At 43.9% G+C, this 19,668-nt stretch overlaps 1 protein-coding gene across 2 annotated transcripts in view; it reads right to left on the bottom strand.

Moving 5' to 3' along the window:
* Positions 1-1,005: 1,005 nt before the first annotated feature.
* Positions 1,006-19,668, bottom strand: part of tshz1 (teashirt zinc finger homeobox 1) — a 121,195-nt gene continuing 102,532 nt past the window's right edge. For both annotated transcript variants that reach the window (XM_028396444.1, XM_028396434.1), the window contains exon 3: positions 1,006-4,971. In XM_028396444.1, coding sequence (XP_028252245.1) covers positions 1,646-4,971 — 3,326 coding nt within the window. In that variant the 3' untranslated portion in view covers positions 1,006-1,645. The remainder of the gene's footprint in view (positions 4,972-19,668) is intronic.

The raw sequence follows: 19,668 nt of genomic DNA, 5'->3' as shown, positions 1-19,668 counted from the left end.
TTGTCTGCTTCAAGATGAAGGATCAGTGCTGTCAAAGTGCTGGCTGTCAAGGACTGTGACTGAGATCGGACATTTGAAGAGACATTTCACTGCAAGTACAGCAGGATTTTTTTTTGCTTACTTTTATAAGCAACTTCACACATTAAGGTTTATACACCAAAACCTACTTAGCCATGATGATGACTACCACAGCCACAAAAACACCAGTCATTTAAATTTACCATTTAAATCCCATTAAAATGCAACCAGTACTGTTGTATTTCTACAGAGAAAAGGTTAAAAATGTAATAAAAAAAATAAAAATTAAAAATTAAAAAAAATAATTTAAAATTAAAAAAAATATATAAAATAAAAAATAATAAAAAAATAATAAAATTGTTTTTAAATGGAATTCAAAATCACTCAAACAAACACCACAGTTTAATCCAGGACATGGAGTTTATTTTACAACTGAGGATAAAAGAATGCCATTCTGAATAACTGGGTCAATGACAAAACTTGGAAATCTGAATGATTTTTTTTTTTTCAATGTTATGTACAGTCCCAAGCATCTGGGCAGACGCAGGTAAGCTCTGTCATTTTATGTAAACCACATTGAGGGACCTGCTCTTCACTGGAAAAAGGAAACATTGAGGTCCAACAATATTCCTTAACATTACAGACCCCCACCCATCCATCCATCTATCCACCCGACCCTCCCCTCCCACCCACCCACCCACCCACATTTGACTAGAAAATAACATTGTAAAAATGCACACAGTACAAATAATGCTGAACTGTAAAGAGCAAGATATGCTGACATACATGTATACATACTTGCTGATTATTCATACAATAAGTTTTAAACTTCATTAACTTTACAACTGTAGCTTCACTACCAACGCAAATACTGTACATTTTTTTAAACAACCAGGAAATTATATCTTAGAGAAAGATTCTTTTTTTTAAACAATTTCTGTGAATTAATGGCAAATAGAAAAAAAAAAACAATGCTCAGTCCTGACGATGTTGATTTAAAACTCAAATAAATCACATGTTGTCCTTTTTACTCACACATTTCTTCATCAGCTTACACTAAAGTGCTGGAATCACCTTTAATATTTTAGAATACTTTTTCCCCCCTTTATATAAACAGCTGTATTCAGAGGTTGAGCTTAAAACCGGGATATCAGTTCTGTCATCATGGCTGAAATTTAATTAGACATAACATACTCACTGCTTTACATAAAAAACATGCACAAACTGTCTCATAAATAATATGCAAGTTGTGTTGAATTATATTCATCTTAAAAAAAAAGAAAAGACAGTGATCAAAATAAGAGCATGGTCCAGTTTTAAAACAACAGATGGACTTTTCCTAAAGGCTCAGATAAGATGCAGTGCATTAGAAAAGCAACAATCAGTCAATGACTATATAGTGCCATGGCTGCTGCACCAATTTGGTACAAATTTCATCACCAAAACTTTTACAAGAGCATCTGCAGTGCAAGCTCCACCCATAAATGAATAACTGAATAATTACAGTATGTGGTATTAAAGCTTCCGTGTTTGTTGTGGCACTATCTGTTATGACAGATTGTAGCTTAGAGTTATAGTGCAACAGTAATCTGTCGTGCTCATCGACTTCATTTGACTTCACTGCTTCTCACTTTTCCAGCTCCTTCACAAAGATGAGATGGTCCTCCGGCGACTTTCCGTGTGTTTTGCAAAGGTGCAATTTGATTGCATGTTTGGTCACAAATGTCCGATTGCACAGTTTGCACTGATGTACTGAGGCAGCGTCTTCCTCTGTAAGTCTAGAAGAACTAAAGGTCTTGTCCTCTATTCTGCCGATGGCCTGCTGCTCTAGTAAGTCTATGGAAAGCTTTGAGAGGTCTTTAAGGGTAAACCCAAGGTGAGACTCCAAATGGTGAATGTAGGATGAGGGAGTCCTGAACTGGGAAGCACAGTCACCGCACAAAAACAGAGGTTGGCCAGAGTCAATATTTTTGAGGAACTTTGTGCCGCCTGTCCGCTTCAACTGATATTTTACATTGGCCAGCCAATGTGAGATAGTAGTCATGGAGAGGCCAGTGAATTTACAGATGTGGACCCGTTCCTGGGGTCCCAAGTCACTAATTACAAACTTTCCCTCGGGAGTCTCTCTAAGACTGGAAGCAAACTGGGCCTGCAGAATCAGGAGGTGCTGGGGGTTCCAGTTTGACTGTCGACCTTTCCGTCTCTGAATGGGAGACAACTCCTCCATGCCGTCTTCAAACGTACAGCCATCTATATCTGACTTCTCAGAGATGGAAGATGGGGTTGTAGACTTTGGTGTCAAACGACCTGTCAGATTTTTCACCATGTCTGAAATATCCATCAAAGCATTTTCTCGCAAAGGTGGAGAAGATGACTGGGAGAAGTTTTTGAAAACAGGTTTGCTGTTGTTTACATTGTTGCTTAGCGTTGTACTCTTGACGATACTTCCATTGTCATTTTTAGATTTTGTTAAGTCCATGGGCTGATCATCATCGTCATCGTCATCATATTGACGGACAGACTCTGCCTGCTTAATCTGACCAGAGTTGCTGATCTTATAAAGCATTGCAAAGGGATCTATGAAGGGGCTGCTGACTTTTGCGGCTTTTCCCAAGTGGTTGTTCATGATCGACTGCAAAGCACTTAGAGGGTTGACAAGCGGTTGTTCAGGCGAGTGATCAGTGATGATGCTCAGGTTATTGCAGCCATTGCTTACAGGCTTTTTTGGTGAATCAACTTCCCTCTTTATTTGTATATCTACTTTACTCTCTGCCTGCTCTTCTTCTTTGCCTCTTGGCTCAGCCGGATCCTCTGCTGCACTGCTCTTCCATGGCTTTGGGAGGCTTTCTGGATTGGGTGAGGCCTGTTTGTCCTTTGGATTTGGCAAAGGAGACTTTGCAGATCTACACTTACTCTCTAATGGTTTTTCTTCTTTTTCATTCTTAACTGACTTTTTCCCTGTTACCTTTTCCACCAGTTCCTCCATCGCCAGGACATTGCTCTTGTGACTTGGAGGTGGAGAGGGACTATTTGGTGAATGGATCAATGAGCCTAAATCAGACGACACTGCCTTTAAAGTTGTGCTGCTGAACAAAGGTTGAACCTGTGCACACGACGGCAAGGTAGACTTTAAAGATCCATGGAGTTGATAAGCAGCGTGAATACTGGGGTATCCGCCCCAGGATGGTGTTCCTGTTTGGGCCTTGCTGATTGCACTTGAAACAGTGTTCTCCAAAGACTTTAGGATGTCCAGGCCTCCTTTAGGGGTCTCTTCTAGGTCTTCTTCTGTAAGATACTGGTATGATTTAGCCTTTGCAGGTTTGTCAGCTTTTTCAGGGGGATCTTCGTTTTCTTCTTTTATTTTTTTCTCTAGTTCTCCAACTTCCATTTTCTCATCCTCAGCTTTTTCATCTTTCTTTTCTTCAAGTTTCTCCTCAGGGCTTGAGGGCTGCAGTGGGGAGTCAGGCTGTGATTTACCATTGGGCGCTGGGAGTCGAGTGGTAGTGGGAGGCAAAGGGATGGACTGAATTTTCTCTTCAATTACAGGGTCAAAAACAAGCTGCTTACCTTTTTTAGAGGCTGAGTTTGTGACTTTAAGAAAGTGTCCCGTGACCATCATGTGGGCTGTTAGTTGTTGCAAGGTGTCATGTGAACTGCCGCACTCCATGCATTTGAGAATTTGTGCCTTTCTTGCCTCAAACTGCCACGTGTAACTGGCACCATTTTGGTAACCGTATCGATTGTTGGGAGTGACATAGGGATTGGCCACTTTTTGGTCTTTGGGAGAATCACCCAGGAGCATCCCAGATGAGACAGACTCTGGAGAGCTTGGCGACATCAAGTCTTGAAATACTCTTTTTTTGGTAGGGGGTACCAGCTTTGAAGTGAGGGCTGGCATTGGTTCTTTTAGAGGCACTTTCTGATAGTGTTTTGTTTTGATCATGTGAACGCTAAGGTCTTGCAAGGATTCAAAGGAGTGGCCACAGTACATGCATTTGAGAACTTTCTGGGCATCTTCTTTGCCTTCCATCTCGAGCAAAGACCTCTTGCGTGGCTTTGACCATTTCTTGCTTCGGTCGTCCTCTGTATCCTTGTTGTCATCGCGGTAGTGGCCCGTCTCGTTCATGTGCACGGTGAGACCAACCAAAGTGTCGTAGGCTGCACTACAGTCTTTACACCTAAACTTGCTGGCTCCAGTAAATACTGGGCCATAGAGCTTATTGTTTTGCCTGTAAAGCTGCACGGTGCTGAAAAGGCTGGGCTCAGGAAGGAGTTGGTATGGAGTATGCTGCAGGGTTTTAGCCAAAGCTGCCTGATGCCAGTCATATGCTAATCCTCCTGTGCCGCCAGCACTTACATTGATGCCACTGTTGCTTGATACTGTTTTTGCAGTGGTACTGCTGGTGGTAATGTTAGTAGTGGCTGAGGTGTTGCTGCTGCTACATCTGTTCTTAACGTGGACCATGCTTGGGCTGTGACTGTTCAGGAACCCGTTGCTCCCTTTGTGATTGCTCCCACTGCTGTTACTTTCTGTGAAATTCTTCCCTTGTTTACTTTTAAGCATGTCCATAGCAATGCTGGACCAGGAAGCATCCGAGATCAGGTTTGCATAGACGGCTTTCATTTTTTCCAGACTGTCCTGCAGTGACAGCCCATTGATGGATTCAGTACCTTCCCCCAGCTTCTCCTCTTCCCTGTCCGGATCAGTGAAGGAGGAGGTGGTCTTAAGATCCGCCAGTTGATCACTGGTGGTGCTGAGGGGGGAAGCATACCCTGCGTCTGGGTTAGTGCCATTGCTGAGTGGAGAGTTTTGGCAGCTGTAACGATCTTTTGCATCCTCGTCCTCATTGCAAAGATAGTCTGCATCCTGACCATCCAGAGAGAGGCCGTCATCCTGCAGGTGTTCCTCTTCATCATCCTTGCCCACTTTAAACTCATCTTCAGGTCCATAAGCTGGGAAAAAAAGGAGAAAAGTCACATTAGACATACATTTCTTCACACTTGACCCACTAGAATGTACCTGGTGCCCTCACTACATGTAGGTGGTGGGTGCAATAATTCTAACGAGGCTTTTGTCAATAGTCCCAGCAGAGGACAGAGGTTTGCAGTAATAAAGTGGCAAACATCCACATCTTGACAATGACAGATAGTCCTCCTGACTGTACTGCCTAATGGAGATATTGAACACTACAGCTCAGTAAGGGTACAGAGCAGGGACGAACAGTGAGATGCTTGTGAGTTTTAAAACACAAAAGCAACAATTGGGGATTTCGTTAAATATAAAAACCATTTTCAAGTCTGAACAGCCTACAGCTGCATCGCGTTAACAGCATGTACTGTGTATTTTACTGCTGCACAGCAACCATAGATTTGTTCCTGACTTTGATTTGCTCGACTCTTCTCCAACATGCCACAGATACTATGGATGCACAAGTAAGAGATAGTGGAGGAAAATGCCAGCTGCGTCAGCCCTGCCAAGCCATGGTTGGCTGGAGTCAACTTGGCATCGGCTGTGGAAGTCCTCACAGCGTGATGCTCGGAAACGGCCAGTGGACATGACAAGCTGTGTTGTTACTGCTTGTGCTCCCTGAGTACTAACGGCGTCAAGTGTGCCATTTTAAAAGAAAGAAATGTATTGTATAAATGGAAAATGGTTTCTCTCTATCTCAACATAAGTCTGAATTAAACTTTTAATTCTAAGATGCATAAAATAGCACAAAGAAAAGGAGGTTTAAAAATGATCACAGAGGCAGATTTAGAGGCAAACATCACACAGCGGCAAGCAGAGGGGGGAAAATAGAGGGTTAAATATGCTAAGGCAGTTTCCCCCAATCCATCCCTCGTAAGATGCTTGTCTGAGGTGCCAGAATCAGTCTCCAGTGAGGAGGCAGATGTGCTGTCAGCTTCAAACAGCATGTAGCTCTCTATCCCATAATCGGAATGGACATAATACCTGATGTTTGCGAGGTGCCAGTTACAGCTGCCTGGGAAAAGCTGGAGGTCCTACAGCTGCCTCGTATGTGTGAGAAACATATTAACATGCATCCTTCCTCTTGTTAATTAAAAGTATTCCTGGGCTACCTTTGCTGCATTTATTCAGTTGGTGACTAAATTTGAACTTTATTTTAAAAAACAGCTTTCAGCAACATGTGAGACCTGTCCACTCTACTGAAGTCAATGCAAAGCCTATTCAAAGTCAATGTGGTGAGACTAGTTAAAGATGAAACATCTCCACTGACAAAGTGAGAGAAACCTGACAGCAGTATAAACACACACACTCACACACTCACACCAATATTACATCCTGCTCTTTTCCTGCCATCCTCTGAATGTTGCCTTGACAGGCATCAGTGTCAGGACTGTGTCAGTGTCAGCCTGAGGTGTCAGTGTCCACACAAACAAGACTGGTTAGAGGTGGGAGGGGAAGGTAACAACAACAAACACAAGTCAGCCATTTTTAGCCCCCCCCCCTCCTTTTTTTTAGGCCTTCTCCTTCACCATCTGTGTCAGAAAAGCTGCGGGTGCCACCGGCGGCTAATAAGGCAATCAGAGATGGAAAAGATGCTGACACGGCGGCTTTCGAGCGTCACTCAGAACAAAAGAGGAAGAGGAGAGGGAGGGAGGGAGGGATAGGGAGGGGATTAAACAGGGGGAGAAGGGGAGGAAGGGTTGGGGAAGGGGGGTTCAGGGAGAAAAGTGTCTGTTGTGGTTGTCAGTCAAAAACGTAAGCCCACTTTGTGCTGTCAGAGAGGATAGGGAAGAGAGGGGAAGTTTTGAAAAGAGAGGAAAAAAGATATGTTTAGGCCAGTGAACAAGAGGTGTGTGTGTGTGTGTGAGAGAGAGAGAGAGAGAATATCTGACAGAGAAAAAAAATGACAGGGAAACAAGTTAAACAGCAAAGCATGAGTTGTGAGGGGAGAGAAATCAGTTACACTTCTGCCATGTGTGTGCAGGTTTGTGTTAAGGTAGGTGTGGCTAGTGTGTGTTTGTGTGTTTGTCTCGAGTGTCACAGTGTGTCAGGTGCAAGCCGAGATGCAATGTGGCTAGTGGGGGGAAAGCGAAGCCATCTGCGTCTGGAGAGGAGCCTGTCACTATTGTTGTGCCCAAAGTCCAGGATTTCCTGCTGCAGACAGGTGACACCACAGTAGGACATCCCCTCCTCACACACACACAGACACACAAATGCAAACATGCACTCCACGCTACATTCCTCTCCCAAAAGGCAGAGAGCTGTGTGTGAGGTCCATGCAAGCAAACACACTCACAATGCCTTACTTTTTAAACAAATAAAAAGAAAATTGAGATATGTTATCACTTGGATCTATTACAGCCCAACACACAGACACAGACACACACACGCACACTCAAAGCACAAATTCTTGTCAAAAGTATCATATAATTACATTTATATTAGCTGCCAGGTGTCAGACATCCTAAACACTACAAGATAACACACAGCATGTTGTGAGTACAACATAGCAGTGGCACAATCAACACAACCTTCCTTTCTGTCCCTTCCCTCTCTGTCACTCTCTCTCTCACACACACACACGTTCTCCCTTTAAACCTTCTTCATTTATTCATGTTGTCTGAGAGAAGAGGGCAATCCTGGCTCTCATTTGCAGTGCTAATGTCCAATTCCACCAGCTTTCACCCTGCTGATTTACCCCGCATGTCGGAGCACCGCAAACCACAGCGGAGCTGGCCCGGCGAGGCTCCCTTCACAACGTTTAGCGGCCCTTCAAAATGGGAGCTGTGGCGTGGCAGTCTTATTTCTCTCTCCCGTTTCGCTTTGTCACCGGCCCCTCCATTCCCTGCCACTCACCTCTGATGGCTTTGGACAGGCCTGATCAGTGTGTGTCATTGACCTGTGTGGTGTGCATGAGTGTGTGTGTGTTTCGGCAGAGAGAAGGCTGTAAATAAAATGACATTATTATTTCCTCTGTCCTATCATGTAGAAAAGCCAATTATGGTAATGCTTAGTATGTCAGGCAATCTCTGCCTCTCCCTCTCCGCTTTCCCCCTGTCCTGCTCCTTTTTTCAGTCTGGGTTTTCAGTTGTTCCTCTGGTTTCATAGGACCTGACACTCTCTCTTTGGACTCTATGGAAGATGCACGCTGAGGAAAACACCATCTCTTCTCACACAGTTGCTAGTTGTCAACTCACTTTCATTGCCATTCAAATGATCCAAATCATTAGCAAAAAACTCTCTCTGCTAAAGTCTCTATTTTCCTGTGATGAAAGCATCCTTACATGGTTCAATTCAAGGGCATATTTTACATAGCTTGTGATACTTTTGGGAGTGTTGCCACGGATACCGTGTATCAGCCATGATCTAACACACCGCTTCCTAAATCAGACATGTAGAAGCCTACCTAACAGCACCCCCCACCCTACCTCCCCTACCCGCCCCTCACCTCAGTTCCACCCTCCCCTAACCCACACAGAATAGCCCACCATATGGCACGATAGCTCCAGGGCTTCTAAAAGCTCATGTGTTGTACGAATCCACCTTCTCAGCTTCCACAGCTCTTCCGGTTTGGGAAAACAAAAACACGCAGTACAGACTGTGCACCCCATGCTGGTACCTGGTATATGACGTCATTTTAAAATGGACCTTTTTGATTCTTTATTAGTTAAATTTGTGGCCGATGCGGTCATTGTTCTTTAATTTGCTCAAACACAAGCATTTTATGCTAACCTGAACAGTACTGTGCAAAAATCAATACTTTGTGCATTGATATAAATGAAATAAAAATAACCTCTGTGACAAATACGAACACTTATCGATGACTTGTGGAGTATTTTATGGGCATATTTTTGTGAGTAAATGGGTTGAGGGAACCAGAGGTGCTGCCTAGTTTTAGCACTTCTGCTAATTTTGAGTGTTCAGTCTCTTCCTGTAGTCTCAGACTGTTGCTGAGGATATGATTTATGAATCAGGCTGTTGTTGGAGTTGTTGTCACCACTGCTGAATTTATTAGATTGATCATTCAACTCCATGATGTTACTGCAGGGTGGATACAAATACAGCACCTAACACCTTAGCACAATAGTTTATTATACTTTTTTTTTACCTCAGGCATACAATAAATAAACAAATAAAAAATGGAGAACTCGTTTTTTCCTCTCCTTTTTTTTTCCTTTCATTTTGTTGCCCTGTGTTCATGAGCCAGTTTTGACATGCTATGACACTGACTGCAGTCTATAAATCACCTTTTCCCACCACTGCTGGTGCCTGCCTGTATTCGGAGATGAAACAACAGCCATTAGATCATCACCACCTCAGATTCCAGCACTTTTCTGCCAAACCTCCCCACACTTCCAACAACTGAACATCACTCTGGTTGCTGCACAAAACCATCTGGTTTGTTTTTAAAGCATTACTAATGATAATGTGAGTGTGATTTGCTCCACCTATGCCAAACACTGATTCACTGCAGGCTGTGTCAGACAGATGTCATGTGGTAAAACAAAAAAATACTGACAGATTCTTCACTACTTAGAATTCCTTTGTTAGGAACAAGCAGCAATGTTTGGATTACATCCTTTAAATATTGTCTGAATCTTCTATCGTTGCACGAATATTATTTTGCTTAATCAAGATCTGCCATTATAGCAGCAGAAAGATCTAAAAAATATGACTCATGAAGCTAACAAGCTAACAAAGTAACACATCCTTTCTTCACAGACGTCGTGTTTTGAATTCACCTGCATTGCCCCTGACAGTAGAGCTTCCCCCCGACTAAACAACAGCTGCTCCCATCGCCTAGCAACAACCAGTTGATGGATGACCCCAAAGATGGATAATTACCATAAATCACTATGGTTGTGTGGAGAACAGAGGCAGAAAATCATTGCGGTAAAAAACAGGATGAAACACAGTTTAAACTAGTGGTGGCCAGTGTTTTGGTTAAACTTCATCTCTTCCAAACCTGCCAGGCGGCGATGCTGACAAGTGTGTCTGTGTCTGGCGATTTAGTGTGTAACTTAAAGTGCAAGAAAATGCACGAATAAAGGCTTGTAAACTGAAGCGTGATGAAATGACTGATGAGCTGAAACCTGATGGGGCACTAACAAACAAAGTGTACTCAGAAAGAATGATGATTTTAATAACATGGGGAGTTGGAGGAGAAGAAGCATGAGGAGGTGTGTGTGTGTCCAGTTGCCTTGCTTCAACCTTCTTATAATGTATCTGAGTATGACAGAAGTGAGATGCAGAGAGAGAGAGAGAGAGAGAGAGAGAGAGAAAGACGCCAAAACTAAGGGACAAAAAAGAGAAGACACTGTGGGGGCAAAGGGACAAAACAGGGTCAACACCTAACCAGTTCGGTCTAGCTGAGTCCGGCTGCACAATAAGCCATCAATCAAGGTTCTCTGCGCTGCCAGCCCTCCCCTCAATTCACAGAGGCCATCCACCTTTCACACTGCTGAGGAACAAAACAGAGAAGGAACAGATACACAGAAGGAAAACACACACGTAGTGTAAGCACGCACTTTAAGAGGAGCACCCTCCAAAACATACCATCATTTTCTGATTCTCAAAGATGGCAGTGACAGAGTGAGTATGAACTCGAGTATTTGCTATATGTTAGCAGGTTATTTATAGCATGCATGGAACTAAGTGCTATTTGTGTCTACATTGTTATGTGCTTCCTGTAAAGTGTAAAGGCACTTTAAAGGATGTACAGAAGCTGAATTTTGCCCCCTCAGACAGATTCTCTGATTGTAGCCATTTTACAGTCTAATATAAGACACACACACTGCCTTCATTTCATAAACTCTTTGTAAAATGTTCTGAAGCACATAAGCAGCACACCACAATACAGTAATACAGTGAGAAGCAGACCTCCGAGACTCCAATTACATCTCTTCCCACCATGCACACAGACAGACAAAGAAATTATAACTTTAAAAACCATAAAGTCACTTTAGGGAAATTAATTAGAACTGCAAACCCTCAGGGCAGAATGCTGCTCGGGACAATCAGACGTCCCCAAACATTTTACTGCTTTTAACTGCGCGTGTCACTGGGGAAATTCCAGCAATCGTGCACCATCAAAACCGTTATCCTTTATGCATCGCCACATTTTCTTTTTCATTGTGCTCGCTCAAGTGACGAGGCAGTGCTAAAGTCTGGCGCTCCATTAAACAAAGTTCCACTGTTTCATTTCAACACTAGTTTAGGATTTAAGCATGATGAATAGCACAGGGGCATAACAAAAAAAACATAACAAAAGAATAAGTTGAAGCGCACAGCAGTTAGAAGTAAGTGTGTGTGTGTGTGTGTGTGTGTGTGTGTGTGTGTGGAGTTCTTTCCCCTTCCTGATGACCATGGCAATAAAGTGACAAAAGAAGAAATGATAGGAGGGAGGAGGGATTAGGGCTAGAAAAAGGGTCCCTGGAGAAAGTCAGTAAATTATGTAGTGGGCTCTCAAAGTGGACTAGTATCAGTAGCCATCTCACCCTAATTGTGTCTGTGTGAGCATGCATGCCTTTGTGTGTGTGTGTGTGTGTACAGCAGTTATGAACGGCTTCACAGTCAGTGAGAGAGGCAGGAAAAGAGGAAGCGATCCTTCAACAGAGCACAATATCTGACTGCGGACAGACAACGAACGGCTGGAAGGTTCTGGAAATGAGAGAAAAGCCTGCCTACCTCACATTTCAGCTCCCAACGCCGCCTCCCAAAGTGCCCTCCATCTAACACTAACACACACTCACACACGCACACATAAATGGCACCATAACTCTATATCCGCAATCAATCTCCGCTATGAAGACACATCCATCTTCAGTAATGTTAATGGGAGGGTTTTGGGGGTTGGCGGGGGTGGAGGACAGGGGTAAAACAGAGGGTAGAGCTTACCTCAGAGCCGTGTGAGGTAATGTGTGTGTGTGTGTGTGTGTGTGATAGAGACAGGGTAAATGAATAAAAAGTACGAGAGCTGTGTGCATTTGTACGAACATACGAACATGTGAGTGCATTTGTCTGTATGTCAGGAGGTCAGGTATGTGCGTCAGTTTGTGTGGGAGAGTGACTGATGGCTGTCAGCTTGCATCTGGCAGAGAAAATAAATTAGGCTTATGAAGACAAATGAACAGGCTATGGAAAGAGTAAAAAAGGGGGGAGAAGGAAGAGGGAAAGGGAAGAAATGAAGAGGAGGGAGACATAATGAAGGTGGAAAAAAGGGTTACTGTGTGTATGCAGTGGCATGGATATGAAAGGAGGAAGATAGAGTGGTGTTGCCAACTAAGAGTTCCTTTCGGCAGCCAATGACCGTTCATTAAGAAGGACGGGTCTGCTGTTGGCAGCAGGACAAGCTTTGGCTGTGGCTTCTCTGGCTGGGAGGGAAACATATATGTGGGCGTATGTGTGGGTTTGTGTGTTCGTAGGTCCGCTGCCAGCACGTTTAAAATCCAAAAAGGCACTTTTTTTTGCCGTGTGTTTTAAAGTTTTCAAGCAAACAAACGGCGTTACTCTTTTATATGGCATCATGCACAGTGGTCAAAAAACACAAAAACATCACCCTTGCCCATTGTGGCTATACGGAGCAGAAGGGGAGGCACCACCACCACCCAAGTGGTGAAAATGGCGGCAGTAAAAGTAGCGCTAAATGTTGACGGCGTTCATTTAACTGTCTGTGCTGTGTCTTTGATTTAAAACACTACCTTGCTGAGTTTGAGTACACAGTGTACTGCATGGATGTGATCACTGGGTTTGTGTCTGCACTGGAAGTGCCTCTCAGTGTGTGTTTCGTCTGCTTGCGTGTCGGTGTCAGCGTGTATCCATGTGTGTTCTATCTCCGCAGATTTGTCAGTGTCTATCCCATGACACACTCCCCTCGTTGTAGGTGGAGGAGAGCTCTCGGGGGGCTTTGTCACGCGGCGGTCTGTTCTTTTCCTGAGGTCTGGCGCCCCTCGTTTGATAAATGACACATGTCATTCTGTCAGCCCCTGCCATCCGGGCTGGGAGGCCCCGAGCTGATGTATGGCCGCACAGGCTAAAGGAAATCAGAGTGTTTTGGCAGCACCCTGAGAACATGGCCTCTTATACTGGTGTCTACTTTTGTGTCTGTGTGCCTGTCTGTCTGTGATACTGAAAGCATGTTTAATTATGTGTGTGTGTGTGTGTGTGTGTGAGTGTGCCTATTAGTAAACGTGCCTCTCCAAGTAGGTGTGTGTTTGTGTGTGCTTGTGTGTGCATGCTCTAAACCTGTCAGGCAGACGGGCAGAGGGAGACAAATCATCGTCATGGCCGCCCCAGCTGTTCCCCAAATTTGGTGTGAGGAGGAGAGGGAGGGACGGAGGGAGGGAGGGGGGAGGAAACCTCCCATTTGAGTTTTAAACGGCTGATGCTTCCCAGAAACAGGAATGAGTGAGAGGACAAGTGAAGCTAAACACCCACACACACACATATATATACAACACACACAAACTGAATCAAAAAGTCCCAGAAGGAAACGACAGACAGTTTGGAGGCAGGTTTCTCTACAAACAAACACACACACTCAGAATATACACACATATAAACACAGGAACACAAACTTTGGACCAACCGAAGCCATGTTTACACTACCGTCAGGCCAAAACCCAGTGAAACCATCCTAAACAGAGCTGAGCTTGCAAAAAGTTGGCTTTAAATGTTGCTTTTAATTAAGCTCCTGATCCACAGATGAGCTTTATATCACACATACACAAACATTCCCCTGGTGGAGGAGGACAGTCCCACCTGGAGGTTGTGAACTCTGTATGACCCCTTTAAGATTGGGTCCGGGCCGTACACCCTCACCCCCTCCTCCTCTCTCTCTCTCTCCCACTGAAAGAAGGTGGGAGGAGGGAGGAAAAAAACAGCGTCATTAAGCAGTGAGTGATGAGTGGCAGCCATGGGTGACATCCTCCCCTCTTTCTCCCTCTCTCTCTGTTTTTTTCTTCTTCATTGCCTTGATACTTTTCTCCCTTTCCCTCCTTCGCTCGCTTTATTCACCTCTCTCTCCATCCCTCAACCCCTCAAGTCATTTCTCTTTCACTCCTCTGCTCCTTTGCCTCCTCTTTTTCCACTCACTCACCCCTCCTCCCTTTTCTCCCCTCCCTGCTTCTTTTTTGTCTGCTGTCAGTCTCTTTTTCTCTTCTTTATGCTCCTCCTTATATTGCTTCTTTCTGCTCCCCCTTCTCCCCTGTCTCTCTCTCTCTCTCTCTCTCTCTCACACACACACACACACACACACACACACAAACACACACACACACAATAGTAACCCACTCAGTCCTGTCTAGCTCTACCCGGCCCTGGTCTTGTACACACTCAGCTCCTCCATACATAATAGATCCCAAATATCCAGAGAAGGGGTGCACATTTCCCCCAGTCTGGACGGTGCCGTCAGCGCTGCTTTCACAGAACATCTACAGTCTGCCTGGCTAAAAGACAGGCTCATATAATCATGTGTTTAAATGTAACTAAAGACAGACAGATGTACCTGGATGTTTCACTCAGTGGTGACCCCATTTTTTTGCTGCTGAGTATCAAATCATACGTCTCCTTCACTGAAGCTCAGAGGCTTCTTCCTCATTTCCGTCTGTCTGGCTAACTTTATATTCTAAGGAGGAGGAGGAGGAGGGGGGGGGGGGTCTAACAAGGTAACAGGGTAATTGACTCAACTTGATAAACGTGATGTTAATCAGCACGCACCATTCTGCTCCCTGATCTTGTTTAGTTTGACAAAGTTTAATTAAAACATCCCCGACATGCACAACACCACCACAGTGCAACAAAAAAGTCTTTATTTGTAATCTAGTGACAAATAATATGGGTTAATTTATTCTCACAGTAACATTTCTAAACCATCAGTGCACATTTACAGTGAGAGACTGATGATGTTACAGCTTCTGTTCTTAACATGTGATGTTAGAACATGACGTTAGCACATATTTCATTCTGTGAGAAGAAGTCATGTTGTAGTAGGAGGTGAAATTGTGCGACTACAGTAAGAAAAATATAAGTAGTAATTTTAGACCCTGTTAAATCATCATAAAAAAAGTAGATGAACTAAATGTTAAATCAATAGTATTTTACAGCCCAAAATCACATTGTAGCGTGTCTAATTTCTCAAAAAATGAGATTTACAGCAGCTTTAAATTGTGCAGTACATTTCTGTGAGTAAAAGTTGTTACTGAGTCATCAGGTTGGGCTTCCAGTGTTTGCATGGCATCGCAGAATTCTGTGGCCTTTCTAGAATCTGACAGCAGTTATTGTTAAACCAGAACGTGGAAGGTTCCAACTATGAGGCACGGCAGGAGAAGAAATGAGGTGACAGGTTTAGGAGACGGAGAGGAAAAACAGATTAGTCAAGTATTCACCTAGAAATGACTCTCTCTCACTCACACACACACACAAACACACACACACAGGGAATGTGGCTATTCATACACTGAATGTGAGGACAGAGAAATTCCACATGAATTATTATTCAGTAAGATGACACAGACCTTCAGGGAAACAAATGATGGTCACAAAAAAATAAGATTGACAGGAGGCCTTTATGGACAGTAGAGGAGCAGAAGAAGAAGAAACAGAGAAGATGAAGGAGGAGGAGGAGGAGGAGGAGGAGGAGGGAAAGAAGTGGGCACATGAGTGCAGGACCCACAGAACAGTTGGGGAGATCAGAAGTCTGCTTTAAAACTGCTGAGCTATCGTTCTGAGCCTGCTCAGACATGAATATAATATTTTGAACCTAAAATTTAGAGCTCAGTTCAAAGTTTTTTTGTATTGTAACACTTTTATAAATTGAATTGTGTATCCATCATGACAACATTGTTCACTGTCAACACGTGTTGTGGGTAGTTAGTGTGACACAGACGCAGCCCTGTCATCAGGTTCCTTTGTGATGAGAGCGATCAGATGCAGATGTAAAGAAGTAAACAGTCACTATACAAACAGAGACAGGTGATCAGAAACAGATGCTCAGGTGGACATCCAGCCAGAGAGAGAGACAGACAGACAGTTCAGTGTGTGTGTGTGAGTGACTGAGTGATGAATGGGACAGGCTGACAGAGAAGGATGTACAAGAGAACTCCTGCTGTTCTCTCACAGACAGACGACTTAGAGGGACGGAGCTGAGCTTATACCCCCTGTGACTGTCACTGTCTGAGCGGCTCTGCAGAGATTTGGGAGGAATTTTCAGGCGGGGGGGGGGGGGGGGGGGGGGGGGGCAACATGTGGTGTTGTTGAACCGACTGGGATTTCCAAACATTATATACCCTTTCAACTGCCCATCAAGTGGTGCACTGAGGCTGATGACTTCTGAGTGATCACTCTGTGTAACCCAGAGCGAAATGTGGTCAATCGGTTTCTTTTAAATGAAAGCGCCAGACAAAACTGAATAGCGCCATGCTAACAAAATAGGCTTTGATTCTTTCCCAGCGCTTTATGGACAAACTGTCTGCTTAATGAGAATGGAAATGGTTCTTGGAAAATATGTGACAGTCATGTGTTTAGACTTCAAAGGACATGACACAAGACTTTTACTGCCCTGTGACCTTTTGGATTTTTACAACTCAGATGTGTGGCTGCAGGATGTTGCTGGAATCATACTAGAGGCATACTGGAGGCCAGTAGGCCTGAAAGAGGAGAGTATTAAACCCTCCTTTTCACATGTCGAGTTCATGTTCTTGTAACCAGTTCACTGACTCTTGAGCATCCGGTGAGGGAGCGATAGATGAGGGTGAGAGACAGGGAAGAAGATGAAAGAAAATATGGGCAGGGTAGAGGAGAATTGAGTCAGTAAGATCGAGATTGATGACAGATAGGAAGATGAGAAAAGGCTTACAGGGAGGGAGGAGAGAGAGAGAGAGAGAGGGGCCGGTAATCCCCCCTCCCAAAAAAAAGGAGTAGTGAGACAGAGGGCTGAGATAAAGATGAAGAGGTAACAGGAGGAAAGAGAGATGGTAGTGGCACTACACCAGGCTGCAGCATGACCTTCCCTAGCGTCCGCTCTCAAGGACATAGTGTCATCTGTTAACTGTACCCATTCCCTGATGGCTTATCTGCCGTAAACAAGTGTCCAAAAAAAAAAAAAAAAAAATCATATTCATTGAATCTCAACCCACGTTGTTATCAGTTAAATAAACACTCCCTGGGGGACAGAAAATTTCCGCCCCCTGACTTCCGTCCACTTGCTTGCTGGATATGCTGAGGCCAGCTTTTATCAGTTGCTATGTAATAAAAACAAGTACCTGTCTCCTTGTGATATATACAGTGCTGCTCCTTGCCAGTTCTAGCACAGCATGCTCTACATACAGTGCAAGCCCTTTTTTTAGAGCTGCGAAAGGGAAGAAAGGTTACCGCTAGCTTGTGTTTAATTCGTGCTAATGTCCTCCTGATGTTTTTATATTGAAAACACACACAGCGCATCATGTCGAGCCTCTATCCAGACTTTACCTAAGCAACCACAGAAAACAAAAACAAAACACGCCAATGCTCTTTGTTGGCCTCTTAGCTTGGAAACAACACTGTTTTTAAAAGACATTTAATTATGAACCTTTGTTTATCTTTAATTTCTATTATTAAAAATGTCTTCATCTGACACTGCTGCTTGGTCATTTTGAGTTACCCAAATCATCTGGAAATATGCTAAAATCAGATAATGTATCATTTTAAGAACAAATATCTAAACAAAATAGTGGCCTTCTGTCCAGGTCAGCATGTATGGCATGATCATCATCACAATATCATCATTTAAATGCCATTATCCAATAACCCGGCTGCTAAATATCATTATCTGGAGATAATAAAATTAGATAGATTTGAGTCCCTACATGTGCACTTGGCTCTGAGGTTAACCTACCTGGCAACAGCAGAGCCAGCGTTACGTGCTAGTGTGCGTGTCTTGCTCTATCGCACGGGCACATATAATCAGCGGCTAATAACAACACACTGGGAGTCGCTGCCCCAGCGTAAATCAATGGGCAAAATAATTGCTAATACACTGGTTATTGATTAGAGTGCACGCCATGCACTCGTTTTCTGGGGCGACTGTGGCTGAGCGCGAACGGACTGACAAGGGTAAAGTGCTATTTCTCGAAAAAGGCACAAAGACAGACAGCTGGGCAGAGAAAAAATGACTACAGGGTCTCTGCAGTAATTCTTAATTGACACCTGTCAGAGCGATGGCAGCAGTCACAGCTGCTGCAACACAACGCCTACCCAAGTCTTGTTCATCTGTCACTTTCAATAACTTTTTTCGTCAGAGCTGCTCCAACCCAGATGTTCAAAGGCCAGGCGGCAGAAGAAACTCCACTCTTTAATGTCTGTGTATCAGAGGCCATTTTTCAGTCGTAGCCTGACCGGCCGAGACTTATTTGTGCCGTCATCAACATAATTACAACAACAGACACCGCCTTTGTGGCAATTTCTAAAACATCAAGTAGAGAGCAGAAAAAGATGAAAAAAAACAAACAAACATGGCTGCTGACTCACTTCTCAGATCACCCCATGTGAATCAGAGCACAGTCTCTTAGCTTTGGACAGCTGTAATCACGTCCGCCTGGCACGCAGTATCAATAATGCAAGGATACACACAAAACACACAGATACACTGATATTAACAAAGTAAAAGACCGCTGTGTGCCAGAGGGAAAACAATAATAGAACATACACAACACACAACTGGAGAGGGGGGGGAGCAGACAGGACCTCCCCCGAGTACACACTGACCTCTGAGTGTACTCCGGACCTCCCATCGTCTTCCCTTAAATCATGACTTGCCATTTTTTTTCTTCTTCAACAGTCCCCCTGATTCCCCTTTGTCTTCTTATTAAACTGCCATAATTATTATTATAGAGTACAAAGAAAAAGCAGCTGGTCCACTTTGGAGCAAGAGACGAGGAGAATATGACAGAAATGTACATCTTTAAGCAACACAAATGGGACTGTTGCATTGGAATTAATCAGCATCTACTATGATGGATTATTCTGCTGTGACAGTAAACTAAGTATCTTTCGGCTTTAGTGGTGGTTGGACAAAAAGGGTGCATGTGAGAAAGTCACCTTCGTGAACTTGTCTGTGACATTTTTGAGACAATGGACAAGACAGCTGGTGAATTAAGTGACGACAGAAATAACTGCAGCACCCTTCCCTCTCTGAGCGATCCTGTCCCGTGTTTTCAGCTCGTGCACACGTATACAGCAATCAGCTAAATGTATTTTTCCTGCCTGTTCCTTCTCTCTCTCTTCCCCCATCACTCAGGCAGGAAAAGTTTTTTCTTCGTACGTATGCTCCGCAGTAATTAGCAACTGGTGCTGTAAAGCCCTCGGGGACAGTCATGTGAATCATTTCATTCTTGTGATTATTCCTGTTATTATTTTACACCCACACTGTACACTGTGGCTTTTGTTTTGCAGCTGTTTTGACCTGTAGCCAAGATATCGTTTGAAAAATAAATAAGCACAGGATGTATTTAAAGGCGGGGGGATGCCAGTGAATTTTACTGCTTGTTTTCTTATATTTCTTTGTCAGGGCTCCTCGTGTTGTGCTCGAGTGAAAATCCAGATTTTCCTGCTTCCTCTGAACCTCATTAAGCTCGGGGATAGTTTTACCTCGCGCCTCGCAGCGTTGAACGCCTTTACATCTTCACTCAGCTGGCGAGTCTAATTCC

The sequence above is a fragment of the Parambassis ranga genome, chromosome 2 (assembly GCF_900634625.1).
Source record: "Parambassis ranga chromosome 2, fParRan2.1, whole genome shotgun sequence".
NCBI classification, from domain to species: Eukaryota; Metazoa; Chordata; class Actinopteri; family Ambassidae; genus Parambassis; species Parambassis ranga.
The sequence above is the reverse complement of the archived record's forward strand: the minus strand, read 5'-3'. Positions and strand labels throughout refer to the sequence as shown.